This window comes from Bos taurus, chromosome 4 (genome assembly GCF_002263795.3).
Source record: "Bos taurus isolate L1 Dominette 01449 registration number 42190680 breed Hereford chromosome 4, ARS-UCD2.0, whole genome shotgun sequence".
Classification (NCBI taxonomy): Eukaryota; Metazoa; Chordata; class Mammalia; order Artiodactyla; family Bovidae; genus Bos; species Bos taurus.
Window position 1 is genome coordinate 85651108 of NC_037331.1, and position 14070 is coordinate 85665177.

Below are 14070 nucleotides of genomic sequence, written 5' to 3' on the forward strand. Positions count from 1 at the left end.
TGGCAACCCATTCCAGTTTTCTTGCCAGGGAAATCCCGTAGACAAAGGAGCCTGGCGGGCTACAATCCAGGGTATCACAAAGAGTCAAACATGATTGAGCAACTGAGCATGCAGCACACATATATTGTATATGTGCAACTTACATAGTATTGTACATCAGCTATACTTCAATAAAAAAAGAAAAAACATTTGTTCAACAAGAGTTTGACTTCCTACTGTATTGACTGGTTTTCAGATTATAACACAAGGAGACTGATTGCATTATACGTGATGCAAACATTTGGTCGATTCAAAGATTTATACCTAAAATTCTAAAATTTTATGAATCTACATCTTTTATCGTTCATTTATTCATTATTTTACCCACAAAGCTAATAGTTTACATTATGATTTTACAAAATTTATTGCTTAGAGGTATTATATATTATTTCCATGAACACAAGTTCATCAATGATATTTTTAAGATAAACTGATATGATTCTATAAAACAGTAATGTACTTACTTGCATGCATGCTAAGTCACTTCGGTCGTGTCCGACTCTTTGCTGCCCCGTGTACTGTGGCCCACCAGGCTCCTCTGTCCAGGGGATTCTCCAGGCAAGACTATTGGAGTGGGTTACCATGCCTTCCTCCAGGGGATCTTCCCGACTCAGGGATCAAACCTGTGTCTCTTACGTCTCCTGCATTGGCAGGTGGGTTCTTTACCACTAGCACCACCTGGGGATCATATTTTGGAAATAACAGTACTTAGATTTTTATAAAATTGTTGACCTCCAAAAGGACCACTAGATGTCAGTTCTGATCTGTAATCCAACGGGAAATGAATCATGTCTTAGAAGTGATTCCACTGCATTAAAAGTGAGTCAATAAAAAATATTTGCTGTTATTTAACTCTTTCACAGGTGCATGAGCATTTAAATTTTCAAGATGATGATGATATGGCCTTTGAGGACCAAAACATAGAAGAATTTCTTTTAAAGGATACTTTCAGTTTTCTCCTGTCTAATGACTCTTCCCTTTCCATATTTTCTGAGATATTTCAGAGACTTTATAGATCAGCCGTAGTTAAGGTAAGCGCATATTTTTTACTGACAAGTATTTTTCATTCATCTTTAAGTATCATTTTCTTTACTGTGCAGTTAAGCAACTTGATAATTCATTTGAAATTGATTTGTACCTATTATATAAACCTCTTAATATTTTTCTGATGTAAGGATCAATATTATTTTTGTGTCTACTAAGTATGTGAATGACCGACTATGATGAAATTGAAGTAAATGAAGTTGAAAATGAAGTAAATCAGCTCCTAATTCCCAAGGGAATTTTGTTCTTATAATGCATAATGCATGTTAAGTATTATAGAATACTGTTAAGGAATACCTGAACCTTTTGGAAGTTGTTAGTGCTCTAGATTAAAATCAAGGGGCTGAAGTTATAATACTCTTTTTTTTTTAAGCAGTTACATCTGGTTAACAGTTAGATGATGATTAGGGAATAGTGCTTCAGAGGAAGACTGGTTAATTTTTGTGATCTGTTAGTACAAGTTTTCTTGATGTATGAAAAAATCTGTACAGATTAGTAATCTAGGTGTAGTATCGTTTTCTCTGTATCTTTCTGTTTTAAAACCGTAATTGGAAAATGTGGAAAAGTAGAATGTGAAAGGTGTCACCAACAAATGGTCCTCTACAGAGAGATGGTTTTGGGAGTTAAGATGTTATAGACTCTTGTCTCCCTAAGATTTTATTGCTTCATTCCTAGAGTTCCCAGTTTTCCTTCCTTAGTGAGTGGATTGTCATTAAAACAATTAGAACCACTTGACCCGGAGAAAATAGTAAGATGTGTATCTTTTGCTCTCAGGGATGCATTAGAAAAAATAAATGTGAGGAAAATGGGGGTGGGGGTAAGTCTGTTTACTGGAATCCATGAAATGTGACAATGGCGGTGTGACATACATGAGGTTCATGCGTAAATTTCCTGCTCTGATCTTTGGTTCCCTAAAGGCTAAAAAAAGACCTCCTGCCTTTCCAAACTGTCACACTTATTCTGTCCTTCTGGGCCCAAGTTCCCAACCTTGCGGCCAAAGCACTACGGAGCTATTTCAGATTCTTTTGTCAAACATAAAGTTTTCTTGTATTCTGACATCATTTTGACGAGTTGAAGTTGTTACATTATTTAGAATTAATTAGCTCAGCTGTTAGAGTTTAAAATTTGGGTTTTGACTTGTGCTAAACATAGCTTGACTTTGGAACAATTGCTTAAGAGTTGTGTTTTTTCCCCCTGGTATAGGGTGAAAATTATCAAAAAGAACTAAATCGGTGCCTGTCTTTAGAGGAGATTAACTCAATTATGACTTTTATAAAGGAACTCAGGAGTTTGGGACAATTCCAACTGGTAAAGCAAAAATGACCTTTGATTCCTCTTGATTACTGAGATTATAGTAGATCAGCCATGAGCTACTTGATTTTTGACTTAAAACTAGAAGATATTTCCTTAAGGAATAGAAATATTTGTAAGCTTCTTTTTAGAGATATGAGGATTAAGATGAGCAGAATACATATTCTTTAAGAGTATGCAGATAATACATGACTTACTAAAGGTAAAAGAATGTGGAATAAATATAGCTGGGAGGCTTTGCTAATTCTTAAGGAGGAAATGCTAACATTTTTCTAAAGAAGTTTGCTATTTGCTTTGGGACATTTACATGTATCCAAAATTTCCTTCTGCTTATTATACCCCCTTTGTTTGTATAAAAGTAAACATTATTCAATAAAATAGTTTGTTATAACTCCATAGCAAACTCCAAAGGGAAAAAAATGTAAATATTAATAATTGTAACTTTTACTGGTTTCAGTCTGAAAGTATAAATGGCATTTATTTTATTTTCTATGTATTTTCCTAGATTCTGTTAAGTTATTGATCAATATCAATGGATAATTCATTATACGTATATCTGTATGCTTCATACTTGCTTTGTTTCTAGTTCTGCCCTTATATAAATAATTTATATTGGATTCATATTTTTCTACATAAGATTTGTTTATATAAAGCGTTTCTTTAAAGTAGCATTTTTAAAAGTCTACTAATAATTTGTTATTAATGTTTGGATAAAATATTTATTTTTTACTTAAAAATTTGTATTCAGATGCTACGTGTACGAATTTTAACTAGCTTAATTAGTGAATGTTTCACACTTATTTTTATTACTTAACCCCATATTTTAGAGGATTCAAAGTAAGCTTATTACTCAAAAGATAACTTAGTTGATGGATTATTTTAATTAATTTAAATACAGTAAGTGTTACATTTGTGACAGTTATGGTCACAATATCATACAAAGATAATCAGAGAGACCTGGCCTCATCCTTCAGGAATTCTTAATTTAAGACATTAGGAAAGTAAAGAACTTCTCTTGGCAGAATGTGAAGAATAGAAAAATTATTTTATAGGAGAAAAGGCAAACATTAATATCTGACTCTCAGAATAGAAAGAGGATGACCATAGATTTTTTATTTTGGGTCGGGTTAATATCTCTCACCCTGACATTTATAAGACACTTATAATCCAAGAGGATTTCATCTTATTTTTCCTGCTACCTAACTCTGTTATTCAGCTGTTTTGGGGTATCTATAGAAAGGAGATAGCTGTTTTCATTCAATGAAAAGAGAAATAAAATTCACCCCATTTGAAAATACAAACATCAGCAAAATTAGTTCCTTATAAAAAGTGACTTTTACATTGACAGAAACACAGAAAATTAAATTATGGTACTGATAATATATTTTAAAATAAATGCCTAATTAAAATATCTGAATAAATATAAAGCCTTCCCAAGTAATACTATATTTTCTTTTCCATCACTTATTCTGATATTCTGTTCTTGAATATTCCTTCTCAGCTCTTCCCGTCTACTACTCCTGGATTTCAATCTCTGATTGGTGAATTTTATGGTATGACAAGTCCTATGGGAAAACCTGGTTCCATCCTGACGCAATACTGGTCTCTTTTAAGTGTATTTGAACAATTTCAGCTCCTGAATAAAAAGGCAGAGCCACACCCGCTGGAATGGTAAGAGAGCCACAAATTTGAATTGTGCAACCCCAAAAATCTCTAAAGATTGATTTCAAAAGGCATTGCCTATATTAAAGAAAGCAACAAAAAGAAGTGTGTCCAAAAATTCATGCTCTGGAAAATAAGCTTCTTTAAAACATTGAAACCATAATGATTCTAGTGGTCTTCAAACACTGTAACAGAAATATATCCAACGGTTTTTCAAACCAGCAAGACTTGACTCCACTCAAAAGTCAAGTTTAAAAATAAAAGTTTCAAGCTAGTTTCATCCTGTGATATATATCCTTGAATTTCAGGAGCATCAGACAGAAAGAATTAGGTGAGATTTATTTTATGAACTATCCGTCAGAGTGGAGGCCAGGATGGTATGAACATTCATTTAGAGTTTTTGAGGCATGAGTTTATTCTGGACAAAACATATCCAAATTTATAAATATGTCTGTCTCTACCGCAAGATTAGAGTTTTTTTTTTCTAAAGATGGAATCTCAGAGAGGAGCATTTGGCCAGGAGAAAAGGTCCTTGGCCTCCCCCATCCACTTCCATTCTAATGAGGGGTAGTAATGAGGAAATAAGAGTCTGCTGGTCCAGTGAACATAATGATACCCCCAGTCAGTGGAGGAAGGGGCAGTGCCCACGGTGCCAGCTAAGTCTACTTCCCTTTTATATGATGGAATTAAGTAAGTATTTGACTTGTCTATTGCCAGGAAAACAGAAATAAACCCAACCACCTAGAGGGATCAAAGACTAGATGACCGTGCCATGCTCGTCGGTGTCTCTGAAGTCACCCTCGTGAACGGACTCAATTCTACCAACTTTCCTATTTCCTTCTGCCTCAGGAGACAGTGAAAACAACCCTAGAGGAACATTTTTTTTTTTTATAGTTCAAAAATACAAATAATCACATAGTTGAAGAATTCTTAGAACGTCTCCTAGGTCCAGAACACACTTTAATTGCCACAACTTTATGCAGTTGGCCTTATTCCCTCAATACTCTGAAGTAATAGGATTGATAGAAGGTTTTGTTTATTTGAAAGTTAGGTTTTAAATAATATAGCTCAATGTCCCTTTGTTTGTTCTTTGCACTCACTCAATCGAAGACTGTCTCATTCATCATTATCGACAGAGGAAGAGCAGACTTGATTTACCAAGAAGTCTATTTAAGTATTGTTTTTAACTTTAAGTAAGTTAAGTTCCTTTGAGATATGCAAGGCTTGGAAAGTTTATTCCCCAAGTTTCTCTCAAGGTCCACATTTGTTACACAGTTAAGCAATTGACTTGTCTTAAATTCAGAATATTGGATTTAAGCCTAATTTTAACCCTAACTGATTCTTTCCCACAATGCAATTTACTGAATGTCATTGTTAAATATAGTTAGAAAAAGTCAGGACTTTTTTGAATCAAACAGACTTGGATTCAAAAATCCTAGGTTTAGATTTTACTAATTACAGCAGCTAAGATTTTCCTCTGCAATTCAGTTTCCATACCTGTAAATTATGGATTATACAACCTACCAAGAATTGTTTCGAGACTATATCAGATAAGCTTCATATACTGCATGGCGTGTGGTATGCTGCATCACAGATAAGTAGTTAAGTATTAATATACTTTCTCTTTCCTGCTCCTATACCATCCAAAGGTCACTTAACATCTAAAAAGCGCGAAATGTTTTTCTTTCATTTATAGGAAAAGCAAGATAAGTTTGAAAGACTTATCTAAGTTAACACTGTGATAAGTAAACGACATCTTTATCAAGAAACAACTCTGTGGGAGAGGGAGAGGAGGGTGGGATGATTTGGAAGCATGGCATTGAAACATGTATAATATCATATAAGAAATGAATCGCCAGTCCAGGTTCGATCCAGGATACAGGATGCTTGGGGCTGGTGCACTGGGATGACCCAGAGGGATGGTACGGGGAAGGAGGTGGGAGAGGGGTTCAGGATGGGGAGCACATGTTCACCCGTGGCGGATTCATGTTGATGCATGGCAAAACCAATACAATATTGTAAAGTAATTAACCTCCAATTAAAATAAATAAATTTAATTTAAAAAAGAAACAATTAGATAAATTGTTTCTAGGCCATTTTAAGAAAGACTAGTTAATTTAATTATCTTCAAATTTACCAGTGAGTATGTATGTATATATTTAATTATCATTCATGCTGTATCACAAGAAGGATCGGTGTCATATACGTTTTCCAGATGAGGAAACTGAGGTGCTAAGAAGATGGGTCATTTGCTCAAGCCGAGCAGCTAATTGAGTTGGAACTACAACCCTGGCCTCTTCTTTCTGGTCTTATTCTTTATACCAGGATCTCATGCTGACAGGAAGGTCAGATGTAGTCGTTCATAATTGCCCCTAGCTTCACAATGGTCACCTCTAGTTTTTCATACTCTAAAGGCCAGTATTACGTACCTATATTATCTGTGGGTTTTAACGACTTCCTTCACCCTTTTAAATAAACATCCTCCACTTATAGCAACAAGGTGAGGACAAATAGACAGAAAAGCAACATTTAAAGAAAGTGACCACTTCTGTCTGTGCCTTGAGGCTCAGAATCCAAGGGTCCTAACAGAGTGAGTGGAAATCTGAACAGAATGAAAACACTAAAATCAATGTGTGTGTACTGTCTGTTAATTTTCACTTCACTGGAAATAAAGTAGCAGGTGTAATTTGCTCTAATCACATGCTTTCCATGAAAATCCACATTTTCAAAACAAGTTATTCGAAAAATTACACAAGAACTCACTTGGGGGATGCCTTAACATACAAAACATTTCATTCCCTTGATATAGTAACTTTTATAAAATTCATTTTATATGCATTTCAAGGTTGTATCTTTTATGTGCTTTACTTAAAGTGTTTGCTTCATATGAAATAATTTTTTTTTTTTTTACCTTGGCCTGGCACTCAAACTTATAGTAAATGTATCTCATCCCATGCTTGCTTTATCTATTTTTTCCTTCCTTGGGAGGAGGAAAGTATTTTAAAGTCCTCGACATGTTATTTTTCACCCCGATTACATCATTGCATATACTATAGGGTAAAAAGACTTGAAAATAAAACTGCAATAAAGTTATCACACCTTCCATCATTAACAATAGTTTTAATTCCTGATTCTTCTTAATTTTCTATCTAATGTTTATATTTTGAGGCAATTGAAAATGCCTTATTCATCTCTACCACAGTGTCCCATACAATATCTGGGACAATAAATCTTTATAAAATTAAACTAACACAGAGCGTTTGTTGAATCTTCATAGCATCCCTGTGAAGTAAGGCCAGCATTGTTATCTCTGTTTCATTGCAGTAGAAATGGAGCCTCCCAACACAGCACAGTGAAGTCAAGTCACATCCTGCCTGGTATTCTCTATCATAAGGACCAACAGTTTTTCTGTCTGCCACTTAGATTATTTGGGTCCTAAATTTGAGGATTTAAAGGGCAATCTGGCTGAGCATTTAGTTATACAACAGAAAAATGAGGCAAACACACCAAGATATAACTAACCCTTAATATTCATCCCTGTTAATCAGAGTTTAAGGATAGAGGTCTTGGCAAGACAGGTTATTTTCTGCATGGTACGCTTAAGTTTCTTAGATTATGTGGATGTTCTCAGTCTGTGCCTCAGAGTTTCCAAAGCTTCTTGCTACAAGACTTTGTAATTTTAGCCAAACAGATTCCACTAAGAATGTGTATTCCTGAGTCACTTCTGTTGGACCTAGGCTATCAGAGATTGTTCCCTTTGGGACCAAAGAGTGACTTTTTGCCCTGGTTTTCTTCATATGGGCTTCTGCTGATTAGAGATGATGAGATTTCCATCCACTTCACTTGAGACAGGAATGCCAGTTTAGAGGAATGAAATTCAGAATGTTTTTCTTTGTGTTCATCAAAATAACTGTGTTCACACAGGAAAAAAAGATAGTGTGTTAGATGTAATTTCCATGAATTTTGTTCAGTGCATTGATCCAGGATTGTTTGATATTGCATTTGCAGGAATTCTTTCACAGAAGATGGAAACATTAAAAAACCACGAGTACCATTTGATGCAATTGAAAATAAAAAAGGTAAAAGATGTCCTCCTGTTTCTTTCAACATGAAAATAAGTATTGTTTGGCCAAAATCACAAAAAATGTTTAGCTTTATTAGCAGTCAATAATTAAAACTAGACTGGAAAAATGCTGTTTTCCCTTCAAATTTGGAGAGATTTTTTCCTCTTAAATATAATAGAGCTGGGGAGAGTGTAGGGAAATGAGCATTCTCATTGCTGATGGGTGTATATTTCTTAAGGGACCATTTAACAACATGTAATAAAAGCTTTAAAAGTTATTCATATATGCCATAAATTTCACTCTTAGAGACTGATTTTAAGGAAATAATTAAGAATGTACCCAAAAATTTAATTGCATAAATTATAAAGGAAAAAATAACAACTACCATTATCGCAGTAATAGTAGAATGGATTAAGCTATTTGTTGTTATTCATAACAGAGACACTGTCATGTCCATTTTGCAACCCCATGAACTGTAGCCCACCAGGCTCCTCTGTCTTTCACTGTGTCCCAGAGTTTGCTCAAATTCATGTCCACTGAGTCAGTGAAGTTATCTATCCATCTCATAGTCATCCAGTAAAATATAAATCCACCCTAATATATAGGAAAATATTTATACATGAAAGATGTTTAAGATATATTATTCAATGAAACATTTGACTACATGCCACATGGACCTAAAGGGAAATTAATAGTGACTTTGATTTTCTGTCTTAGTCTTACCTGTTCCCTATATTTTTTCTTCTAAAAAAATTTTGAGCTTTTTGTCACATGAAAAGAAAATATTTATAATTTTAAGAAGATGAAAAGTACACATGTCTTTTTTAAAAAAATCAAAGTTTTCCTATTACAAATCAAGGTTTAATCCAACACAGTGGTTTTGAGTGTATGGCTCCTAGACCAACAACATCAGCATCATCTGGAAAGCTTAGAAAGTTCAGATCTCCTGAATCAGAATCTCTGGGTTTAAGGCCCAGTATTCTATATTTTAACAAGCCCTTCGGATGCTTCTGAGGCATGGTAGAGGTTTGAGAATCACTGACTTAATAAAATGAAGCACTAAGCTAAGGGAAGAACTGATGTTGAACTACTTACTCTTCTCTCTCCCACCATGTTTTAAATCTTTAAATGATTTCTTTAAGCACTATGAGTGTTCCCACTTTGTCCCATCAATCTCCATTTAGGAGTTTTTTAGATAAATGTTTGGTTGAATTCAGAAACTTAGAGTAAATGTCAGTGGAACCAACTGGATGGAATTTATGTGATTCTAGTGATTTGGGAAATTATAGTTGTAAGATCATAATAGAACAAGAGGAATTTTGATAGATCACCTTCAGGTAATGAATGGCATTTAGACCATTCATTTTTCTCCCTTAATATTTTCTTATGTGAACTTATCATTTTTCTGTTATTTTTAACCTAATCATTTCTTTGGTCTTACCATAGCTTTCAGTTGAACTTAGAAGTGCTTTCTAATGTAATAACAATTAAATAATAAAATATGTTTCATTCAGTTAACCTGTGTTTCAGACACCTGGATATGTATTCTCTGTATTTTAATTAATATTTTCCTTTTTAAATGTACATTTCCTTTTTTAGCTGTGGTTCCACAAATTATGAATGAAACCAAAGAAATGCATTGCCATAATGGTGAGTTCCAATGAAAGTATTTGAGAATTATAATCAGTAGTTAGGCAGACCTCTGCTTTGTATAAATCATCAAGTTTGGAGATCATTAGGATGATAATGTATTTTGAGTAAATTTTCAGAAGTTATGCATTTTCCGAATGAGTCAGTATTTGTCATTTTTGCATAATTTTTTTTTACTTTCCATTTTATAAAATGAAATATTATATTGTATCTTCGTTTATTTAAGAACAGTAACTTCCAAACTTATTTTCAGGGGCCCCAATAGTGCTAATACTTTGCTGTGGGAACCACTTAAATGGAAGAGCTTGGCATCTTCTCTGTGTATTGATTTTTAGGACTGTCACCATCCAGCAGTGATTTGTTTCGGTCAGATTGTTGATGCAATGGATAGCACTTACGTGTGGTTTTCTTTATAACAATTAAAAGTTTTTAAGCCAAATTTTAATTTATTTTTTTCTTAAAATTCATGAATTTCTTTTATCAAGGTATAATCAGTAATATAAATGCATTTTGTAATGAGCTCTTTAAGGTGGCTCAGATGGTAAAGAGTCTGCCTGCAATGCAGGAGGCCTGGGTTAGATCCCTGAGTTGGGGAGATCCCCTGGAGAAGAAAATGGCAACCCTCTCTAGTATTCTTGCCTGGAAAAGCCCATGGATGGAGGAGCCTGGAGGGCTACAGTCCATGGGGGTTGCAGAGTTGGACACGACTGAAGAGACTTAGCACACATGCATATATAAAAACACACACTGAAAATTTAGCCTTTCACAAAAAAATCTGTTCTGATAAATCATTAAAGGTGAGAACAATAAAATTTATGGGCCAAGGTCTAATTTATTATAAATAAAAGTCTTCCAATTCAATTTGTCTCTTCTAAAATGCAATTATGTTTTAATGCTTTCATTAAAATCAGTATAGGCTGAGAGGTGATACAAAATGTGGTTTAACAGAATCAACAAGCTTTTTAAAGAAAAAATACCATTTTGAATGAAACACTGCTAACCAGTAAAAAGTAACAGGTATTATACCATTCCCTCTCTGCACTTACCATCCAATCTCCCACTTCTAGAAAAGTACATACTACTCAATTCCCTTGGGAAACTGGTTGGTACCTGGTGTGTGATAGGAAAAGGACTAGTTTTGAGAAAACTAGGAACAAGATTAAAATAAACATTTGTTGAGGGTCTAGTGGGCCAGGCTCTGGGTTAGATCAGGAAAGCCACTTCCCCTCTTTGGTTTTTGTTTCCTCATTTATGAAGTAGAAAAACGATACAAGGTAATGTCATTTTTGCTCAGTTCCCAGGTAACATAATGTAGAGGATGTGAACATGTTAAAAAGCACTTCAACTTTGCTCAGATTTCTGTGTTGCTTAAAAACTAGTCATACCTGCGACTTCAAAATTAATCTTCCTACTTTTATTTAAGATTAAAAAAATAACTCAATGATGCCTTAGAACAGGTGGGATTATCTTTCAGTGTCTAGGCTGTTTTTGTGTTTAATGTGAGTTACGATTATCCCTCAAGAGGGCAACAAAATTCTGCGGTTAAAAGAAATCCATTAAAAGCAACCAAGACTTCAAACAGCATTCCCATAAGTACTTGCCAAATGTGTTCAGCAGCTTGCTCCCACCTTGCCTCACAATGGGTTCTCTGCAGAGCTAAGGTAAGCTGGCTTGAGACAAGTTGGGACTGGATTGGGAAGAATGCCAAGGAAACACCAGGTGTTTGTAGGCAGCAACACTGATGATTCAGTTGAAGATGATGTCAGGATGAAATCAGCTTTCAAGCAGGGGTCTAGGATGCAGCACTTAAGCCAGAGTTGAAGAGTTTCTGATGAAACCAAAAACAAGCACTTGCTAAAGAAAATAATTTCTTGCTTAAGAAAATGATTACTCAGTTTCTCTCTTCTAGGTCTGATTTTCAGTGTTGAAATGGGCAGAGTGTTTAGTCACTCAGCTGTGTGTGACTCTTTGTGACCCCATGGACTAAAGCCCATCAGGCTCCTCTGTCCATGGGGATTCTTCAGGCAAGAATACTGGAGTGGGTTGCCATGCCCTATTCCTGGAGAACTTCCCAACCCAGGAACTGAACCTGAGTCTCCTGCATTGCAGGCAGATTCTTTACCATCTGAACCACCACGAGCAGGCCTCATTGAAAATGTTCACTATTAAGTCAAAATATTAACTACAGGGAAATTAACTCTCACTATTTTATTAAAATATATAAAATTAAAGCACATTTCCTATGATTACTATTTTGAAAAAAAATCTTCCACTTTGTTATTCAGCTATCTGGTTTTAAGAATAAAAGTATAGTGTGTGTATTTATATTCCCTTTCTGCCTAGGAAATGGTAATCTTGAAAGCACATTCCATATCCTGAACTCCAACTTGTTTAAAGTGTTACACTGGGTTCACAGTATCCAACAGAATCAGATCTCATGACCAAAAACAGCCAGTTTTTACTGTACTTATCTCAGTCCCTTGAGCATAGAGCATGCCAAAAAAAAAAAATCTGATGAAAAAAATGAATGTCTTATTAATAAGTGTTTGAATTTGAATGAAAAGCTATGGTACTTTTCAAGATGAAATCGAATAACACAGTCTCACCCTTATCCTTTCATTTTTTTCTCCTTTATTATAAAACACTTTAGGAGTAGAATCATTGAAATTATAGATGCAGTCCACCTTCATCACCCAGATACAATCTTTGGTAACAAGTAAAATCAATCAATTAACTAGTTATTTTTATTGACTTTTTCCTTACAATGAAATTACAATACAGGTACTGCATCATTATTCCCAATTTGTACCTCAGTAGTTGCTTCTTCCTAAGAAAGAAACGACTTCTCTTTGTACCTGAGTAGTTGTAATATTATTCCTAATTTGTACCTGAGTAGCTTTTTCACATTCTTTGCTCCACCCTACTGTCTGTAAGCTATGTATCAGTCCAATGGCAGTTTAATGACATTTCCCCTCAAGTAGTTCTTTTTTCCTTATTCCTTTTATTTCAGTTGAGAAAACAATCATAGAATGTGAGTGAAATGTATTCACTTTCATCATTTAAGGGCAAGATGGGAGTTAAGCTGACACCTAGTTCTCAGATGTAGAATAAAACACCTATAACGTTGGTGGTGTATCTGTCTCCTTGTCTGAAAAAGAAATATAAAAGTTTTCATATTGTTGAATCACGAAGTCTAGAATATGGTGGGAGATGAGAGGGAGAAGCCAAGAAATGGTTAGGAAATGTCTTGTAAGCTATATTGGGAGCTTGGTCTAGATTATAGAGGTGATGAGAAAATGCTAAAGAACTGAAAACAAATCATTAGATTTGATTTTAGAGAAATCGTATAATAGCTATATAATAATAAAGGAAGAGACAGCAGTTAACAAAATAATAGGCTTTTTCTTTAAGTTCAGGTATATAGCTTCCTATGGCAGATTTGGTGTTATCTTTTTTGTTGCTATGTTGTTAAATATCATTGAAAATCTTACTTAAAGGCAACAGAAGACATTTTCATTTTACTGATTTTTATAGAATTTCCTATTTTTATCTTTACTGAAGTTTTTTGAGTATAAAAAAGTGTTTCTGGCACACAAAAAAACTTGTTAATATTTTTATTTGAAAAACATTTGCTTTTGAGTAATTTGTTTATTTCAAATATGAACACAATATGTTTAGTTTAGTGGTGGCTGCTATATATGCCTAAAGATATATATTTATTTTTTTCTCACTAAGATACTTTTGTAAAACTTGAGCTCATAAAAAATAGAAACTCTTAAAAAGTGACTTAGAATCAATGATATGAAGTAATACTCGTGCATGCATGCATGCGAAATTGTTTCAGTCGTGTCTTACTCTTTGGATTCTGTGTATGAACTGTAGCCCACCAAGCTCCTCTGTCCATGGGATTTTCCAGGCATGGAGTGGGTTGCCATGCCCTCCTTCAGAGCATCTTCCCAATCCAGGGCTTGAACCCACGTCTCTTATATCTCGTATATTGGCAGGTGGATTCTTTACCACTAGCCCCACCTGGGAAGCCCATGAAGTAATACACTAGGTTCTATAACAAAACTGACCAGAAAATAGCACTTTGCTTCTTTCAAAAGCACTACTTTAGGGCACTTAGGTTAAGGTAGCCAGAGTATGAAGGGGTTTTCATGTCTAAGTGTGTGGCATGATATTAGATTTCACGTTCTTTGCTCCACCCTACTGCTTCTGAGCTACACATCAATCCAGCAACAGTTTAATGACACTCCCATCAAGAAATTTTCCTTATTCCCTGGTGGTACCCTTCTGTTAC

At 34.7% G+C, this 14070-nt stretch overlaps 1 protein-coding gene across 5 annotated transcripts in view; it reads left to right on the plus strand.

The window, feature by feature from the left end:
* Nucleotides 1-14070, plus strand: part of CPED1 (cadherin like and PC-esterase domain containing 1) — a 324686-nt gene that overhangs the window by 159836 nt on the left and 150780 nt on the right. For 4 of the 5 annotated variants that reach the window (XR_003034399.2, XM_015470366.3, XM_005205665.4 and 1 more), the window contains 5 exons: nucleotides 903-1070; nucleotides 2287-2391; nucleotides 3896-4065; nucleotides 8065-8135; nucleotides 9720-9770. Coding sequence is in view for 4 of the 5 variants with exons in the window: in XM_015470366.3 (XP_015325852.1) it covers nucleotides 903-1070; nucleotides 2287-2391; nucleotides 3896-4065; nucleotides 8065-8135; nucleotides 9720-9770 (565 nt within the window). In the remaining variant the exon portion in view is untranslated. The remainder of the gene's footprint in view (nucleotides 1-902; nucleotides 1071-2286; nucleotides 2392-3895; nucleotides 4066-8064; nucleotides 8136-9719; nucleotides 9771-14070) is intronic. The other variant, XM_005205664.5, reaches the window with a different exon arrangement.